This window comes from Oryctolagus cuniculus, chromosome X, assembly GCF_964237555.1.
Source record: "Oryctolagus cuniculus chromosome X, mOryCun1.1, whole genome shotgun sequence".
NCBI classification, from domain to species: Eukaryota; Metazoa; Chordata; class Mammalia; order Lagomorpha; family Leporidae; genus Oryctolagus; species Oryctolagus cuniculus.
The window spans coordinates 35,324,774-35,343,779 of record NC_091453.1 but is presented as its reverse complement, the minus strand read 5'-3'; the positions used below and the strand labels follow the sequence as shown (position 1 = coordinate 35,343,779).

At 47.8% G+C, this 19,006-nt stretch overlaps 1 protein-coding gene across 5 annotated transcripts in view; it reads left to right on the top strand.

Annotated features, from left to right (window-relative positions):
* SHROOM4 (shroom family member 4) overlaps positions 1–19,006 on the top strand; it is a 264,044-nt gene that overhangs the window by 199,645 nt on the left and 45,393 nt on the right. For all 5 annotated transcript variants that reach the window (XM_002721647.5, XM_070067065.1, XM_051834719.2 and 2 more), the window contains 2 exons: positions 13,981–14,115; positions 16,311–18,804. In XM_002721647.5, coding sequence (XP_002721693.2) covers positions 13,981–14,115; positions 16,311–18,804 — 2,629 coding nt within the window. The remainder of the gene's footprint in view (positions 1–13,980; positions 14,116–16,310; positions 18,805–19,006) is intronic.

The window sequence follows — 19,006 nt, the reverse complement described above, 5'->3', positions numbered from 1 at the left end:
ACTGATTCCAAGTCTAAGGGATATTCAAGAATAACAATACGCTGCCAAAAACTCTATATAGTGTCCTCTTCTCTCCCAAGTGAGGGTAGAAGGCCCTAGCTTTGGCTCCAGTTCCCTCAGTTTGGATTTTCCTCCTTCCAGCCTTTGACTTATCCCCCAGTGTCCCCAAATACTCCCTACCCCTCTTCTGCCTTCTTGGGGATTGTCTCCTACTCCTGAAGAAATGCTAGAGGGAGGAAGGGATCTTAGTAAGCTAACTTTCAAAGTGTGGCAAGGGAGTGCTATAGTAAAACCTTGGCAGTGGAGGGACAGATTAGTTTCCATTGTTGAGACTGTTCTTGAACCATCCAAAAGGACAAGACTGAGCTGAGAACCATGGATTCGGATGTGCTGACCATTTTCTATGCAACAAGCTGTGTCCCTGATGCTTTGAGATTATAAGTGCTCTTCACAAATATGTGGAAAAAAAAAACAGAATTAAAAGATAAGCTTCAAAAAATTTGAAATCTATGCCTAGGTTTGTTTTTATTTTTTCGAAATATGCATGTTCCACAAACTTTTTGAAGTACCCTAATAGTATCTCTAATCCCCACAATAATCTATCCAGGTAAAGATTATTGTGATTTAATGCTATAACTAGTACTCTAACAGTATTTTTCACTTTGTGTTTCTGTGTGGGTGCAAACTGTTGAAATCTTTACTTAATATATACTAAACTGATCTTCTGTATATAAAGAGAATTGAAAATGAAGCTTGATGTGAATGGAAGGGGAGAGAGAGCAGGGGGTGGGAGGGAAGTTATGGCGGGGGAAGCCATTGTAATCCATAAGCGGTACTTTGGAAATTATATACATTAAACAAAAGTTAAAAAGAAGACTATTGTTCACTTTCTCAGGTAAGAAAATGGAAGCTCAGATGGGTTAAGTGACTCATGAGGAATCCCACATCTGAAGTGGTAGAGTTAGGATCTGAACCTTGATCTATTTCATTCACTTTTGTCTCATTGCATACTGGCTTGGTATAGCTAGCAAGGTGAAACTACCACACATGAAATGATCATCAGCAGTGTAAAGTATCACATGGGAGCCAGTGCTATGGCACAGCAGGTTAAGCTGCTGCCTGCAACACTGGCATCCCATATGGGCGTTGGATCAAGTCCTGCTTGTTCCACCTCTGATCCAGCTCCGTACTGATGCACCTGGGAAGGCATTAAGTCCTTGGGCTCCTGCCACCCGTATTGGAGACCTAAATGGATTTCTGTGCTTCTGTCTTTGGCCTTGGCCCAGCTCTGGCCATTGTACCATTTGGAGGATGAACCAGAAGATGGATGACTCTCTCTCTCTCTTTCTCTCTTTCTCTCTCTGTCTCTCCATTCCTCCATCCCTCCCTAGTAGCCTTGCCTTTCAAATAAATAAATAATAATTTTTAAAAAAGTGTTGGGGCTGGCAATATGGCGTAGTGGATAAAGCTGCCAACTGCAGTGCCGGCATCCCAATATGGACGCTGGTTCAAGTCCTGGCTGCTCCACTTCCGGTCCAGCCCTCTGCTATGACCTGGGAAAGCAGTGGAAGATGGCCCAAGTGCTTGGGCCCTGCACCCATGTAGGAGACCTGGAAGAAGCTCCTGGCTCCTGGCTTTAGATTGGCTCAGCTTTGGCCATTGCAGGAATTTGGGGAGTAAATCAGAGGATGGAGGACACTGTGCTCTCTCTCTCTCTCTCTGCCTCTGCCTCTCTGTAACTCTGCCTCTCAAATAAAAATATTTATTTATTTATTTGAGAGGCAGAGTTACAGACAGTGAGAGGTAGAGACAGAGAGAGAGGTCTTCCATCCTCTGGTTCACTCCCCAGATGGCCGCAATGGCTGGAGCTGCGCCGACACGAAGCAAGGAGCCAGGAGCTTCCTCTGGGTCTCCCCCGTGGGTACAGGGTTCAGGCCACAGCCAAGAGCTGGATCAGAAGAGGAGTAGCTGGGACTAGAACCGGCATCCATATGGGATGCTGGTGCTGCAGACAGAGGATTAACCTACTGTGCCACAGCGCCAGCCCCAATAAATCTTAAAAAAAAATAAAGTATACAATAAAAGTATAAAAATCATACAGATTGGACACCCCTAATCCAAAAATCCATATTCTGAAATGCTCCAAAATCTAAGACTTTTCGAGTTGATTTTCAGACTACAGATTTTTAGATTAGGGCTGCTTAGCCAGTAAAGTCTTTGCAAATATTCCAAAATAAGAAACTTTGAAATCTGAAGCACCTCTGGTCCTACACACTCTGGATAAGGGATACTCAACCGGCATTATTATGGGGTAAATTGTGAGGGCCTGCTACTCAGGATGAGTCCTTGAAGGAGATGGTACTTGAGCAATGCCTTGAAGAGCAGGCAGGATTTAGGTTAACCAAAAGGGGAGGGCATTCTAGCCAAAGGGAACAGTCACAGGAATAACTGATATTGGTGGGAGGCTTAGCAGACCTGATTCTAAGTCCTTTCCAGCCATCGTCTCATTTGAATTTTTGACAACCCCATTAAGTAGGTACTACAGGTACTACTTTCTCTGCTTTCCTGGCATTGGAATCTCGGGCTCCAAGAAGTGAAATCACCTGTCTAAAACAACAGAGCTAATAAGCGGTAGAGCTGAGAGCTAAACCAAGGTGACTGAGCTCCAGAGCTTGGGCTAGAATCTACTGGAAAACCAACAGCCAAGGCACAGAGTCAGAAAGGGAGGTGTTGTGGCACAGCAGGTAAAACTGCTGCCTGTGATGCTGGCATTCCAAATGGTCGTGGGTTTGAGTCCTGGCTGCCCTATTTCTAATCCAGCTCTCTGCTAATGTGCCTGGGAGAGCAGCAGAAGATGGCCCAATTGCTTGGGCCCCTGCACGCATGCAGGAAGACCTCATGAAGCTCTTGGCTTTGGCCTGGCCCAGCACTGGCTATTGTAGCCATTTGAGAAGTGAACCAGCAATACAAAAATCTCTCTCCTTCTGTCTCAGAACTCTGACTTTCAAAATATATGAGTCTTTTTTTATTAAAAAAAAAAGGGGGGGGGAGTAAGCTGATTACAGGGTGTGATTGCTGCGAAAACTTGAGAGTTGGAGCTGGGTGGATAAAGATAGCTTTCCACAGGTGATAAAGCTAAGGGTGAGAAATAGGGAGTCAGTGGAGATTCTTGAGTAGGAGAGTGGCCTAATTCACCTGGTGTTTAATGTGATATGATCCAAAAGCAGTGACTGGAGGTGGAACGAGAAGAGAATGGCTGATGCATTACTTTGAACAGAAAATGTCAAGGGCCTAGACAAGAACAGGAGGAGGTGGGGGTGCAGTGCTGCGAGGGGATGTGTGATCCTGTGTCTTGATTGCGGTGAGAATGGCACAGCTGTAAGCACATCATAAGAGAAGACTTGGAGAAGTCTGTGTGTCATTGAACGGTGGTCTCATGGCTCACTCCTCATCTTTCGTACCCTGGACTAAAAGTTCCTGAGGAACTTCAGGAATCCTGGATAGGGGAAAAGAGCCACATTCCCCACCATGACCTCTGTGTCAAGGAGCACAGAAGACAGTAAATGTGGACAGCTCATAGCACGTAGTAGTACATTGTAGTTAATGGGGGATGCTTACTAAATAGTTGTTGGTCCCAGGGACTACTGCCTAATGACAGCTTTGTGAGTGAGGCTCTGGAGAAAGTACAAACCCCAAGCCCTTCCTGTACCTTATGTCCTCTCCCTGCTGGGCACTCTGAGATCTATAATATAACAAGGCAATGAAACAATAGGGGAGGCTCACCTGACTTACCTCCTCGTAGATCTTAGCCACAGCCAAGCCACTGCCCTGTAGCTCTGCCTCCTGGCCTTTGATGAGCGCCTCCCCGCCCCTTCCTCCTCCACCTGCTTGTCTATGTCTGGCCTATTCCCTCAGCAAACTCATTATCCCCCAGCACCCCGTTTTTAGATCATAGCCAGTCAGAGCCTTGCATTGCTGAGATCTTTGGCTTTCCCACCAGGATGAGGGGCCTTTCCAGCTAGGCTAGAATTGGCCAGCTTGAGTCTGCTTGGCATGCAAAGTGTGAACATATTAGTAAGCGTGAGGCACTTTGAAGAGTTGAGGGAAAATGAAATTAAAGGGTAAATTTATTTTGGTACAAAAATTTTAAAAATCATTGCATGCAGGCCGGCGCTGCGGCTCACTAGGCTAATCCTCTGCCTTGCTGCGCTGGCACACCGGGTTCTAGTCCCGGTTGGGGCGCCGGATTCTGTCCCGGTTGCCCCTCTTCCAGGCCAGCTCTCTGCTGTGGCCAGTGAGTGCAGTGGAGGATGGCCCAAGTGCTTGGGCCTTGCACCCCATGGGAGACCAGGATAAGTACCTGGCTCCTGCCATCGGATCAGCGCGGTGCGCCGGCCGTGGCGGCCATTGGAGGGTGAACCAACGGCAAAGGAAGACCTTTCTGTCTCTCTCTCTCACTGTCCACTCTGCCTGTCAAAAAAAAAAAAAAATCATTGCATGCAAGGGTGGGGGTTCTTCAAAAAGTTCGTGGAAAAGCTTACTATAAAAAGCAATGCAAATGTAGACTTAAAAATGTTTTATAGCAAAATAAACTTATGTTTTAATTCCATCATGCATGAGCCTATTAAAGTCCCCTTGTAATGAGTGAATAATTCATCATCTATGATCTCTCTGTCCTCTACTTATGTAGCATCTGTTTCTCTTATTCTGTCATTCATCTCTATGTATATCAATCTTATCTCTTTATTTTTCTTTTTTAAATATTTATTTATTTATTTGAAAGGCAGAGTCACACAGAGGCAGAGAGAGAGAGAGAGAGAGAGAGAGAGAGAGAGAGAGATCCTCCATCCGCTAGTTCAGAAACCTTTTATTTAAGGAATACAAACTTCATACATTTCATAAGTACAACCTTAGGAACATGGTGATTCTTCCCACCATACCCTCACTCCCGCTCACACTCCCACTCTTCTTCCTCCTCCCTCTCCTATTCCCATTCTTATTTTTTACCAAGATCTCTTTTCAATTAACTTTATACACATATGATTAACTCTATGTTAAGAGTTAAACGAATAGCATGGATAAAAAAAGCAGTTCTCAACAATCTTTCTTAGAGTTTTCTGTCTTCTTGTCATTTGTTTTTCAATCATTGCTCCCTCCTAGGCCTAGCATTTACCTGAAATTTCTGCTCCTTCTCCCTCTCCCTCTCCCTCTCCCACTCCCTTTCCCTCTCCCACTCCCTCTCCCTCTCCGCCTCCCCCTCTCTCTCCTTCTCCCTCTTCTCCCACTCCCTCTCCTCTCTCCCTCTCCCTCTCCTTCTTTTCCTCCCACTCCCTCTCCCTCTTCTCCCTCTCCCTCTCCTCTCTCCCTCTCCTGCTCCCCTCTCCCTCTTCTCCTCCTTCTCCCTCTCCCCTCTCCCTCTTCTCTTCCCTCTCCCTCTTCTCTTCCCTCCCTCTCCTTCTCCCCTCTCCCTCTCCCACTCCCTCTCCTTCTTCTCCTCCCATTCCCTCTCCCTCTTCTCCTCCCACTCCATCTCCTTCTCCCCTCTCCCCTCTACCTCTCCCTCTTCTCCTCCCACTCCATCCCCTTCTCCCCTCTCCCTCTCCCCTCTACCTCTCCCTCTTCTCCTCCCACTCCATGTCCTTCTCCCCTCTCTCTCTCCCCTCTACCTCTCCCTCTTCTCCTCCCACTCCATCTCCTCCCCTCTCCCTCTTCTCCTACTCCCTTTCCCTCTTCTCCCACTCCCTCTCCCTCTTCTCCTCCCACTCCATCTCCTTCTCCCCTCTCCCTCTCCCTCTTCCTCTCCCTCTCCCTTCTACTTTCATTCTTGCTGCCATGAATCAACTCTGTCCTCTGGCATTCTCCATGTCCCATGGTCCCGTGAGTGCTCCTCCACATACCATTCTTCCATGTTTGATTCATATGAATTATTCATGTGCAGTCTATAAGTCAGTCAGTGCAGAAGTTGTGACCCAAGCTTCCAGCCCTAGACAGACCCTGTAGCTGCATTCAGGACCTTGGCCTCAGACCTGTTTCCCTTTATTCACCCCTGACCTCCTGAGAGTGCCTTCTCAGCCAGCACCATGCATTCACCACATTGTTCTATTTTCCCTCACAGGAGCTGGGGTTTCCTGCCACCACTTGCTGCTCCTCCGCACGCGGAGGAGCCGCACCGGACCGGGCGCTTGTTGTTCCCTTTTTTTACAAGTCCTTTCTATAGTAAAGTAAGAATAAGTAAACAGCAAACTCCCAAAGCAAGAATGAGTAGAGAGAAATGAGAAAGAACGAAGTAACGAACTTCCCCGCGAACTCTCCAACGCACTCTCCAACCAACCCACACCACCATGCCGTCTCTCTCCTCCTATATAGTCCTCTCCACCAATCCCAACTCGGCTGCCCACACGCCGAGCACGCCGCTCTCCTCCAATCAGGAGCAGCTCCTGCAGCTTGTCAAGTTGGTGAGAGGCAGCTGGGTAGAAGCTGTTTACTTCTCTCCCAGCGCCATATTGTGGGAGAGCAGATGCATAGAATAAATCTTAATTCCAGTAACAGTATAGTCCGAATTGCTCCCCACAGATCCCCCTTTCTTTTTATTTTTTGGCGTTGATACGCGCCTGTGTAAAGTTCAGTGTGATCTTCATGCTATTGACTCTTGTTTGTCGTGCTACTTCAGAGTTTGTTGAAAAATGTCCCGTATTCCAAAGATCCCAGGGATTGGTTATTCATTGTTTTCTTCCTCAAATGGAGTTTTCTTCTTCTAGATCTTCTGCTGGCAGGTTTATCAACCGAATTCTTCTCTCAGGGGTCCATATTGGTTGTGCCGCACCCTGTGGAAAAAAACAAACGGCGCCTCGTACTCTTCTGAGTAAGGGGAACGGGCCTTTCCATTGGTTGTCCTGTAAATCCTTCCACATTACCCACTGTATTGATTCCTTATCAACTGATTGAGTATGCATTTCTGCAGGTGTTTTACCGTTCTTTTTCTTGTTCAAAAAATTAATTGTATAAAGAGCTAGGGCCAAGACATCCTTGTTGGATGTGGCCATTTCCCCTATTCCCCCTTTTTGTTTAATTATTAAATTTTTTAAATATAAGTGAGCGCGTTCTACCACAGCTTGCCCTTGTGGATTGTATGGAATACCGGTAATATGGGAGATTCCAAATTCTTTCAAAAATGCAGCAAAACGCTTTGATGTATACGCTGGGCCGTTATCCGTTTTGATCACATGAGGAACTCCCCAGGCTGCAAAAGCCTGCAAGCAGTGTTGGATTACTTGTTGTACTCCTTCTTTATTCATGGCTGTGGCCATAATTACACCTGAGTATGTATCTACAGTGACGTGAACACAGCTTTGTCGCCCAAAAGAGGGGATATGTGTAACGTCCATCTGCCAGATATGTCCTGGTTTAAGGCCACGGGGATTGGCTCCCGCAGGAATCTTTGGAACTATGGTAACAACGCACTTTTCACAGGATCTAATGATATCTTCTGCTTGCTTGCGGGGAATATTAAATTTAAAACTTAAAGTGTGGGTGTTAACATGCCATTTAGAGTGATATTCTTTAGCTTGTTCCAAAGCGGTGCATGCAAGCAAGAATCTTGAATAGTGATCTGCCATCATGTTTCCTCGAGTAAGTGGGCCAGGTAAATTAGAATGAGCTCTTATGTGGCCTATGTAAATAGCATGCTCTCTTTGATTTAATAACCCCTGAATTTCACTTAGATAAGAATAGACTGAGGAGGATTTAAGAATAAGGCACTGTGTAGCGAGCATCTGAACTGCATTCACCACATATGCACTATCAGACAAAATATTCATGGGTGCGCTCTCTCTGCGTAATACTGTTGCGATAATAGCTAATTCTGCATGTTGTGGAGAAGGGGATGCTGTTAAAACGAAATATCGTTGATTGTTAAATATAGCTGCTCCTGTTCCGCCTTTAGCTCCATCCGTAAATACGGTAACTGCCCCTTGAATTGGATCCCTTCGCACCTTCTGCACCCGTTTTATTGAAACCTGTGTGCAGAAGTTAACAAATGGATGGCGAGGGTAGTGATTGTCAATCTCTATTTGTAGAATGAGAACTATGTATGCCCATTGCCAGCATTCCCTTGTAAAGGCTTCTACTGCCTCTTGAGCAAAGGGAACTACACATCGCTTTGGAGTCTTCCCCGCCATTTCTGTCGCCTTTTTTATTGCTGTTAATATTAAATCGGCCACCGCAATGCCTTGGGTGTATAGTACACGCGGTGCATGTGAATGTGGGTATACAAACAACAAGGGTCCTCCTTGCCAAATGACTGCGAAGGGATACAGCTGTTCCATAAAAATTAATATTTCTAGGGCTTGTTGTGGATCACATCTTTCCATCTGCATTGCTTTAATTTGTTTTTCAATTTTCTGTAACGCCAAGCGGGCTTCTATTGTCAATCTACGAGGGGAATCAAGCTGGGCATTTCCTTCTAAAATATTGAATAATGGCATCATATCTTCGGTAGTTAATTTACAATAGGGCCTCAACCAATTTAAATTGCCACATAATTTTTGGAAGTCATTAAGGGTCTGTAACCCATCTATTGCAATTTCAAATTCTAATGGGGTTACCTTTTCAGAAGTTACTTTAAGTCCTAAGTACTGTACTACTTCCCCTTTTTGTATCTTCTCTGGCGCTACTTGTAACCCAACTTTTTCCAAATATAATAGCAGCAGCTTATATGCTTCCATTAGGTGACTTTTACTTTCAGCCGTTATTAACAAGTCATCCATGTAGTGTAAAATTTGTACTTTTGGGCACTGTTGTCGAACCGGCTCTACTGCCTGGTCAACATATAGCTGGCATATGGCAGGACTGTTAGTCATTCCTTGGGGAAGCACCTTCCATTCATATCTTTTGTCGGGACCTTGATGATTAATGGAAGGTACGGTGAAAGCAAACCTCTGAGTGTCTTGTTCATGTAGAGGTATGCTAAAAAAGCAGTCCTTTAGATCGAGTACTATTAGTGGCCAATGCTTTGGGATCATAGTAGGAACCGGGAGTCCGGGTTGCAATGCCCCCATGGGTTGCATCTGCTGATTAACAGCCCGTAAATCATGCAACAACCGGTATTTCCCTGATTTTTTCTTTATCACGAATATTGGCGTATTCCATGGGGAGGTTGATGGTTGCAAATGGCCTGCCTCTAATTGTTGTGATACTATATCATTTACCGCAGCCAACTTTTCCTGGGTAAGGGGCCACTGTGGTATCCACTTTGGCTTGTTGTCCAGCCATGACAATGGCAGCGGCTGCATCTCAGTGGCCCCCACGAAAAACCCGTGTCCTGTCTTTTAAAATCGCCTATGGGCTGGGCTAGGTCCCTTCTGCCTTCTCTGGAGCCTAATCCTCTCTCCTGATATCCCTTTTTATACATAATACGCCGTCCTGTAGAACTCTCCAATTGATCCTCATTTGTTAACGTCAGTCCCAATTGTTCTAAAATGTCTCTTCCCCATAATGTGATGGGGAGTGCACTAACATAAGGTTGCACATTTCCCTTGTTCCCTTCTTGATCCTGCCAATGAAGCACCTGAGCACTCCTTGATGGTGTCATGGCCGCACCTAGGCCTACTAAAGTATTATCTCCTGGCTGAAGGGGCCATGACTTCGGCCAATCATTTTCCGAAATTATACTTACATCCGCACCTGTGTCTAGCAGGCCCTGAATTGACTTTCCTCTAATGGTTAAGGTCCACAGAGGTCGATCTGCTAGAGATAGGGACAAGGCTGCAAATTTCTCCCCTTGGGGTCCATTAACATCCTGCGCTCCAATCATGATCAGTATTTGAGCCACAGGTTCTTCTGGTTTGATTTGAATAATACCCTTTGTAGATTGTATTAGCACTTTTAACTTATCACAAGGTAATTGAATGACTCCGGTGATGACCATTAGGCCTCTCAAAGCATTTGTTTCTTTTCCTACGATTATTCCAAGTCCGTTATGCTCCGCTGAAATTGTTTCTGCCCTCACCTCTATGGCTTGTGGCCCCATTTGAGGTGTCAGTACCGAATATTCGGTGGCTCGTAACTCTGCGCGGTAAATATTTGGTTTTGGGACCGTGGCACCCACCGATTGTTTTGGCCCCGGGGTGCAGGGGCCCACATTCCGTTTTTTTGCTGTTGACCATATACACCTGATCTTCTTATGGGGCCCGGCTCATTTGGCATCCTCTGGGGATTGCCTGCGCTGTTTATTTTAAAGTAACATTCACTGACCCAATGATTTCCTCTTCTACAGCGTGGGCAAAGGCCTGGTCTTCTCGAGTTCTCTATGCCCTGCCGATCTCGGGCTGGAAATCTGGCCCTACATTCTCTCATTAGATGCCCTTCTCGACCACATCTAAAGCATATACGTCCCCTCATGTTCTGTCTAAATTGTCGGGTTACTGCTACTGCAGCATGTGATCCAGAAACTACATCATCCATGACATCCCTACAGATTTTCAAAAAGGTAGGGATGTCCTTATGCTGCCATGGTCTAAGAGCTTCCCGACATGTTTTATTGGCCTGCTCATACGCCAATCTTTTGACTAAGGGCATTGCTTCTTCCACGGTTTCGAAAATGTTTCCTGCTGCTTCCATTAATCGGTTCACGAAATCAGCGTAAGGCTCAGTAGGGCCCTGTACTATCTTAGTTAGGCTGTGTCTTACTTCTCCTTTTCTGGGTATCACCTTCCAGGCTCTCCTTACTATTTCTCGCACCTGTAAGAGGACAGCTGTTGGTAATCGGGCCTGCTCATCGGGACTGGCAAATCGCCCTTCTCCATTTAACATTTCCTCATCCCATGCTTGATTCCCTGTTTGATAGTTCTGCTTTGAATATTCTCGCGCAAATTCTTTATAGGCAGCTAGCCACAAGAGGAAGTCACCCCCGCCTAACACCGCCTTTACTAAGTTTCTCCAATCCTCAGGTATTAGGCCTTGCTGCCCGATGTTATCAAGGATTGCCTGAGTGTAACTTGCATGGGGCCCATACAATTGTACTGATTGCTGCAACTCTTTAAGTAATTTATGGTCAAGAGGCGTCCATCCCCTGTTTCCCTGTGGATCCTGAATTACAGGAAACACCTGGCCTGGTTCCTGGTACTGCTCCCAAGCAGGTTTTCTATAAACAGCTCCCCTTTGCTTGTTTTCGGTTCTTGGCCTTTCTAGCTCCTCCTGCATACCTACTCCCTCCATCACTCCTTCTTCCTCCCACTCTTCTTCAATCTCATGGGGAAAAAAGGGGCTTTTCTTTACAGGAGGAAACTTTGGTAGTACCAATGGGCGATACCGGGGTGGTGATTCATCCTTTATGGTTGAATTTGCCAGCCTTGTATGGCCAGGCATCTCTCTTGGGGGCGAGGTTCCCTCCTCAGCTTCCTTCTCCCCCCCATAAGCTTCCTGGCTCTCTAAATCCTTCTTTGATTTTCTTCTCACTTGTTCGTTACAATAGTTGCTCGCCTGGCTGCCCTGCCATAATTCTTCCTGCATTTCACTCCCCTCATTAAGCAACAACTCGATCCCTTCCGTGGGGTTCTGAAGCACCTGATCAACGAGTTGCCACAGCTTCAGCACTTCTATCGGTTCCCCAGCCTCGCGCATTTTCCGTCCCACCTGCCTCCACTGCTGTGGAAACCAGGGGGACGTCTCTACGATTGCTCTTACGAATGCATGAATTTTCCTCCCCCCTCGTTTCCCTTGCTTAGAGGAAAAGCTGCGACGAGGTGGGGAGTAGGAAGAGAGAGAGAGAGAAACCATATTTAGCCCATAAATGATCTTTAGGGAGAAACAGAGGATGGTGCCCAGGAGGAGGAAGAGGTAGCCAGTGGGCAAAGAGTAGCCAAAGAACTCCATTGTCTGTACCGTCTGTGACATGTTGGAGCAGTGAGCGTAATGGAAGACTGAGTCTCCCAGACGTTCCCAGTTAATACCTCCTTCCTAGCTTCTAATTTTCTTCCCCCGCGGCTTTTTTCCTAGGTTCTGACTAGCTTTTCACCGGCACTCTTTCCGTCCGGCCTTCCCCTAGGCTCTTTGCTAGTCTCTCTCTCCAGTAATTTCCCACTTCTTCCCGGTCTTTCCCTCCTAGGTTTCCTATCCGAGTCACGGCACCACTTGCTGCTCCTCCGCACGCGGAGGAGCCGCACCGGACCGGGCGCTTGTTGTTCCCTTTTTTTACAAGTCCTTTCTATAGTAAAGTAAGAATAAGTAAACAGCAAACTCCCAAAGCAAGAATGAGTAGAGAGAAATGAGAAAGAACGAAGTAACGAACTTCCCCGCGAACTCTCCAACGCACTCTCCAACCAACCCACACCACCATGCCGTCTCTCTCCTCCTATATAGTCCTCTCCACCAATCCCAACTCGGCTGCCCACACGCCGAGCACGCCGCTCTCCTCCAATCAGGAGCAGCTCCTGCAGCTTGTCAAGTTGGTGAGAGGCAGCTGGGTAGAAGCTGTTTACTTCTCTCCCAGCGCCATATTGTGGGAGAGCAGATGCATAGAATAAATCTTAATTCCAGTAACAGTATAGTCCGAATTGCTCCCCACAACCACTCTGACTGCACATTCCAGTGTCTTATCTTGTGCCCATCTCATCCCTCACATTTTCAATGCATTGACTGCTTTATTTGAAATAAAAATATTTGTTTTTTATTTGAAAGGCAGAGAGAGAGAGAGAGAGAGAGAGAGAGAGCGAGCTTCTATCCATTGGTTCCACCTCCTGTGGCCACAACAGCCAGGGCTTGGTCAGGCTGAAGTCAGGAGCCAGGAACTCCATCTGGGTTTTCCATATGGGTGGCAGGGGCCAAGTACTTTGGGCTATCATCCAGTGCCACCTTGGGTGTGCATTAGCTGGAAGAAGAAGTGGATCAGGGCTGACATTGTGACGTAGTAGGCTAAGCCTCCTCCTGCTGCACTGTCATTGCATATGGGCACCAGTTCAAGTCCCGGCTTCTCCTCTTGCAATCCAGCTGTCTGCTTATGGTCTAGGAAAGCAGTGGAAGATGACCCAACTCCTTGGGCCCCTGCACCTGTATGGAGACCTGGAAGAAGCTCCTGGCTCCTGGCTTTAAATCAGCTTAGCTCTAGCCATTGCAGCCATTTTGGGAGTTAACCAGTGGACAGAAAACTTTCTGTCTCTTCCTCTCTCTGTAACTCTGTCTCTCAAATAAATAAATAAAATCTTCCAAAAAATAATAAGAAGAAGTGGGGCCAGGACTCACACCCAAACACTCTGAATTGGGATGTGGGGATCCCAACTGGCATCTTAATCACTATGCCAAACACATGCCTTTACCATGTTTTATTTGAATTAGCACTGTATTGCGTGTATTCTCTCTTTCTGTCTCACTAACCTCTAAGCTCTCAAGGACAAAGACTATGAGGGACCCTCAAAAGGATCATGGGAAATGCCTATAATGTAAAAACTTTGCGTGGATTTCAAAGTGTTTTTACAGCAAAATAAACTTATCTTTTAATTCTATTTTCCCGCAAAGTTTCTGAAGTACTCCGGTATGTTTGTTTCATCTCTGTATCCTCAGAGCTACACATAGATGGAGCACAATAAATATACGGCAAATGCTGATTGAATGAATGAGTAAATATTGGCGATTTCACAGCCCAGTGTTGACTTGCTGCTCATTCAGCTGCAGCACTCATGTATTTTGCAAATATTTATTGAGTATCTACTATGCACCCAGAACTGTTGTATGTGCTTAGAGTGCTCCTGGGAATGACACAGCCCTGCGAAACTGACATTCTGTGTCTCTAGGCATCGTCCCTGGGGGTGAAGGACATTTGAATCCTGGGAGCTGAGGAGGGCCACTCAGATTCCCACACCAGCTCCTTGCAAGATGTTCTCCTTCACTCAAGGGAAAGAGGGGGTGGGGGGGTGGGGCGGAAGCTGCCTGGGAAGTGATTTCAGCCCTGGTTCCCTTAGCCAACTTCCTGTGCCTTTCTCGCTCTAGGAGAAACGCCCCTGTCAGTAGGCCACACTCATGGCACGTGGCCAAGCTGCTGGAGGGATGCCCTGAAGCGGCCACCACCATGCACTTCCCTTCTGAAGCCTTCAGCTTGTCCTGGCATTCCGGCTGCAACACAAGGTGAGCCTAGAGCCCTTCCCTAGAGACAGGCTGGAGGATAGGCACTCGTCCTCTTCTGTGCGAGTGCCTGTGGGCTACTACAGTGTTATGACAGGGAGTCCAGAGGACCTGAGTTCTAGTCCTGACCTAGTGCCAACTCTCTGTGACTTTGGGCCCTCTGCACAGCGTTTCCTTGAAAGACCTCATTTGGCTGGCAAGATACCACACTGCCCTGCTTCCCATCCAGTTCTGCTAGTGCTCTTTCTCAGTTGCCTTTCCTACTGCCTTCCATCCCCCTGCTCTCTTACTGTAGGAGGAGCCCTGGGCTTAGTCCGGGCTCTCCATCTGCAGTGACTCACTGCCGGCCTCATCCAGTGTCCATCAGCCCCATCACAGAGCCATAGCCTGTGAAACCAGGCTCTCTCTGAATAGCAAGGTCTCTCTGCAAATGAGAATCACTTAATTCTGGTACCTGGATGTTATCTGTTGTTGTTGGAATGGCTGTCCAAGAGGCAGAAAAGCTTTTTTGGTGAGCTCGGAGCCAGCTGAGATGCTGTCCTTGCTTCCTTTTCCCTTCCACAGCAAGAGTTTCCCTCCATAAAGGGATTTCTGTTGAGGAGGCTCAGGAAAGCTAAGGGTTGAGTTTGTCCCAACTCAGTGACTTTATTTGGCATTGGAAGCCAGGGACTCGGGGCAGAGGCAGTTTTTGTTCTGGAAGAATACACAGAAACATTCTGAGCTTGGCTCCTGTTCCAGTGGGCGTGTGGTTTGTTTCAGCAGGAAGGGTGGTGGGGTGGGTAGCAGGTTCCCTTGCCAACAAGGAGTTGATGGATTCCTAGCTCAGAGGACAAGTGAGCATAATGGCTAAGGGGCCAGGCAAGGAGCAAGAATTAAGGGAAGCTGACATGAGAGTCTCATGGACTGCTGTCATAGCTCAAATCTGGCTTTCTGGACTGTGGCCTTTCTCAGAGCAGCCTGCAACCTCTGGGGTTCTAGTCAAAGGGAGTTCCTGGCACAACTTGGCTCAGTTTGGCCTTGTGTGTGGGAAATGGTGCTTAAAATTCAAGATTGCATCTGATCCTTGGTTTTCCTGGTGTGGCTTTGCTGTGGAGGAAGACAGTGGCATGGGTGGGCAGGGGCCACTATGACATCAAGGGGACTCTGCTAACAATGGTCAACGATAATGACAATGAGCAGAGTGGCTGCTGGCACATACTGAATCTTTGCTAGGTGCCTTGGCTGTGATGAGGGCTCTGTCCTTCCTCTCAGATTTCTTCTACACAGCAACCTTCTGACATACATATTAGCATTATTTAAATGATGGTATAGCAAGAGAACTAAAACAGTGGACACTGCCTCTTCCTTAGTGGCTTCGTGAACTTGTCAGTTGACTTTGCCCCTCTCACTGTTCAGCTTTCTCAGTTGAAAAGTGAGGGTGAAAATATCTCCCCCTTTGCTGAAAATGAGACATTGTAAAGTTCTTGGCACATTGTAGGCCCTTGGTAAATAGTCGGGATTGCAATTATCAAGAAAGGAAAGTGGGGACACCTAAATTCCAGCCCTTTCTCTGCCACTAGTTAGAGCCTGGTGAGCTTGAGAAAAATCACCTGTTGCAAATCACTTCCCTTTTAGGGCTGGCTTTTTTTTTTTTAACAACACTGGTTCTCTGGGACCACCACCACCAGCAGCACCTGGAACATTGTTAGAAACATCCACTGGGACCCAAAACTTTGAGTCCTGTGCCCTGTGTTTTACAAGCCCTCCTGTGATTCTGACAGCAGGTTCAAGTTTGAGAATTTGACTGATTTACAAAATGATCTGGCTGCAATTGAATCATCCCATTAGGATCCCTTCTCTCATCCTGATATTCCGTGATTCTCTCTCCTGGCAGAGAGCCCCATGTTGATTCCCTGAGTGCAAGGGTGACCCAGAAGCAATTTCAGACGTGCTGATAGCAGAGTATCACCCCCATAGAGTTCTCCCTCAAGTTTAGTCTGGGATGTTTGCCATTCTTCCATATGTCATCCTGTCTCCAATCTTCCTTGCCCCTGTGGTGCCTCAAGGTCCATCCTCTTCTCTACTTCTCTGTCTTCTCTTTTGCCTTTTTCCTAGGGGCTCTATGTTGTCCTTCCTTCTCCCATGGCAAGGGCTGACCGAGGTGGGAAAGGGATCTGGTGACTTCCGACTAACTGACCAGTGTGCCCTGTGTCTTTCAGTGACGTGTGTGTGCAGTGGTGTCCACTTTCCCGGCACTGTAGCACCGAGAAAAGCAGCTCCATTGGCAGCATGGAGAGCCTGGAGCAGCCAGGCCAAGCCACCTATGAGGGCCATCTCTTGCCTATTGACCAGAACATGTACCCAAATCAGCGTGACTCAGCCTATAGCTCCTTCTCAGCCAGCTCCAATGCCTCTGACTGTGCCCTTTCCCTGAGGCCAGAAGAGCCAGCCTCCACAGACTGCATCATGCAAGGTCCAGGGCCAAGCAAGACTCCCAATGGCCAACCTAATGTGGCTGAGACCTCAGGAGGTGGCCAGCACACCAGTGGGGACCGCCTGACGCCAAGCTCCCAGATGTCACCCCACTCACAGGAGAGCCACCACTCAGCACCTGCCAAGGCAGGCAGGGGACCACCCCAACCTCCAGTGAGACGGGACAGCCTTCAGGCCTCCAGAGCCCAGCTCCTCAATGGAGAGCAATGCATGGCTTCTCAACCTGTGGATTCCTTGCAACAAAACGAGAAACCAAGCCTGGACACAGCACTAGCCCCAAGGAGCCCGAACAGGTTCTGCTGCCTCAGTGAACAAGACCAAGTGACAAGTGAGGACCATCCGAACTGTGAGCTCAGCCAGCCTCCTGAATGTAACCAGCAGAACTCCAGGCATCTACTGATGGAGGCCTCTACCAAAGCTGTGGGATCCCTGAAATCCTGTGACAAAGCTTCCAACAGAAATTCCAACCCTCTCAATGAGCCTTCAACTGAGCTCTCTAAGGCTCTGTCCTTTGGCAGCCCCCCACACCTCACGGGATCCACAGGGCATCGCCATAGTGCCCCTGAACAGCTGTTGGCATCCCACCTGCAGCAGGTACACCTGGATCCCAGGGGCAGCAGCAAGGGGATGGAGCTCCCAGCTGGGCAAGATGGGCACCAATGGACTCTGTCCCCTTTACATAACAGCCACAAAGGGAAGAAAAGTTCATGTCCCCCCCCAGGAGGAAACCAGGACAAACTCAGCAAGGAAAGAAACACCAGGCCAGTGGATGATCACCCTCTGGGTTCAGGACATCAGAGCCAAAGCAGTTCCCCTCATGGAGAGGTCGATGGACATCCCCTAGAGAGAAATTTCCTGGACCCAAACACAGCAAGCAGAGCAGGCAATGAACTGGCCAGCCAGCAGCCCTCTGTCTCTGGCTCCCATGTTCAACAAACCAGGGACTGTTCTTCAACTGCTAAAGTAGCCCGTAGTGCAGAGGTGACAGAAGAAGGGGACAGTGAGTCCAAAGAGTATGGCCAGACGGGTGGTAGGCGAAGTGGAGGGACCCGGGGCCGCTCCATCCAAAACCGGCGGAAGAGCGAACGTTTTGCTACCAACCTGCGTAATGAAATTCAGAGGAGGAAGGCCCAGCTCCAGAAAAGCAAAGGTCCGCTGTCACAACTGTGTGACCCTAAGGAGCCAGTGGAAGAGACCCAGGAGCCCCCAGAAAGTCCTCCACTCCCTGCCCCCAACTCTTCGCTTCTATCATATAAAAATGCCCCTAGCTCCAAAGACAAACTCTTCAACAAAAGCATGATGCTCAGGGCGAGATCTTCAGAGTGCCTCAGCCAACCTCTGGAGAGCCACGAACCTAGGACAGGCTTGGAGGGCCGCATAAGCCCTGGGCAGAGGCCTGGCCAGTCCTCTTTGGGCCTGAACTCCTGGTGGAAAACATCTGACCCATCCTCCTCAGCCCCTGAGAAAGCAAGTGTTCACCAAGGAGTCCGTGGAGGTCACTGGAGATGGTCTCCAGAGCATAACCTGCAGCCACACATGGCGCTAACCATGGAAGGCCCTTCCAGCTCATGTGACAACCAAGAAGTGAAGGCTTCTACTGCCCAAGCTGGGGAGGAAGCCATCCTCTCGCCTTTTGCCGACAGAATAAAGTTCTTTGAGGAGAGTAGCAAATCCTTATCTACATCTCATTTGCCAGGGTTAACCACTCACAGCAACAAGACTTTTACCCAGAGACCAAAACCTATAGACCAAAACTTCCAGTCCATGAGCTCTAGCTATCGGGAGTTGAGGCGCCATCCTATGGACCAATCGTATCATTCCACAGACCAACCGTATCATGCCACAGACCAATCTTATCATTCCATGTCATCCCTACAGTCGGAAACTCCCACTTACTCAGAATGTTTTGCAAACAAAGGTCTAGAAAATTCCATGTGTTGTAAGCCACTGCACTGTAGTGATTTTGATTGCCGCAGGACCTGCTCTTACTCCTGCAATGTTCAGGGGGCTGTGGTCCACGATCCTTGCATTTATTGCTCTGGGGAAATCTGCCCTGCCTTGCTAAAGAGAAATATGATGCCAAACTGCTACAACTGCAGGTGCCACCACCACCAGTGCATCCGGTGTTCAACCTGCTACCATAATCCTCAGCACAGCACCCTCGAAGACAACAGCTTGGTGCCTGGCAACACTTGGAAACCCAGGAAGCCAACAGTGCAGGTAAGGACTTGGTTCCTGGGTATGTGAGCTTCGTTATTCTCTTTGCGAGAAAGAGGTGAGGTAAAGAACTTGACAATATCGTAATTATAATTCCTGAAAACTGCATAGTTCTGGATTCACTGGATGGCAGGCAGCTCAGCAACCTGAGGCAAGACGCACAACTGCCAAGATTTCAGGAACCTCATCTTTAGAGTGAGATAAA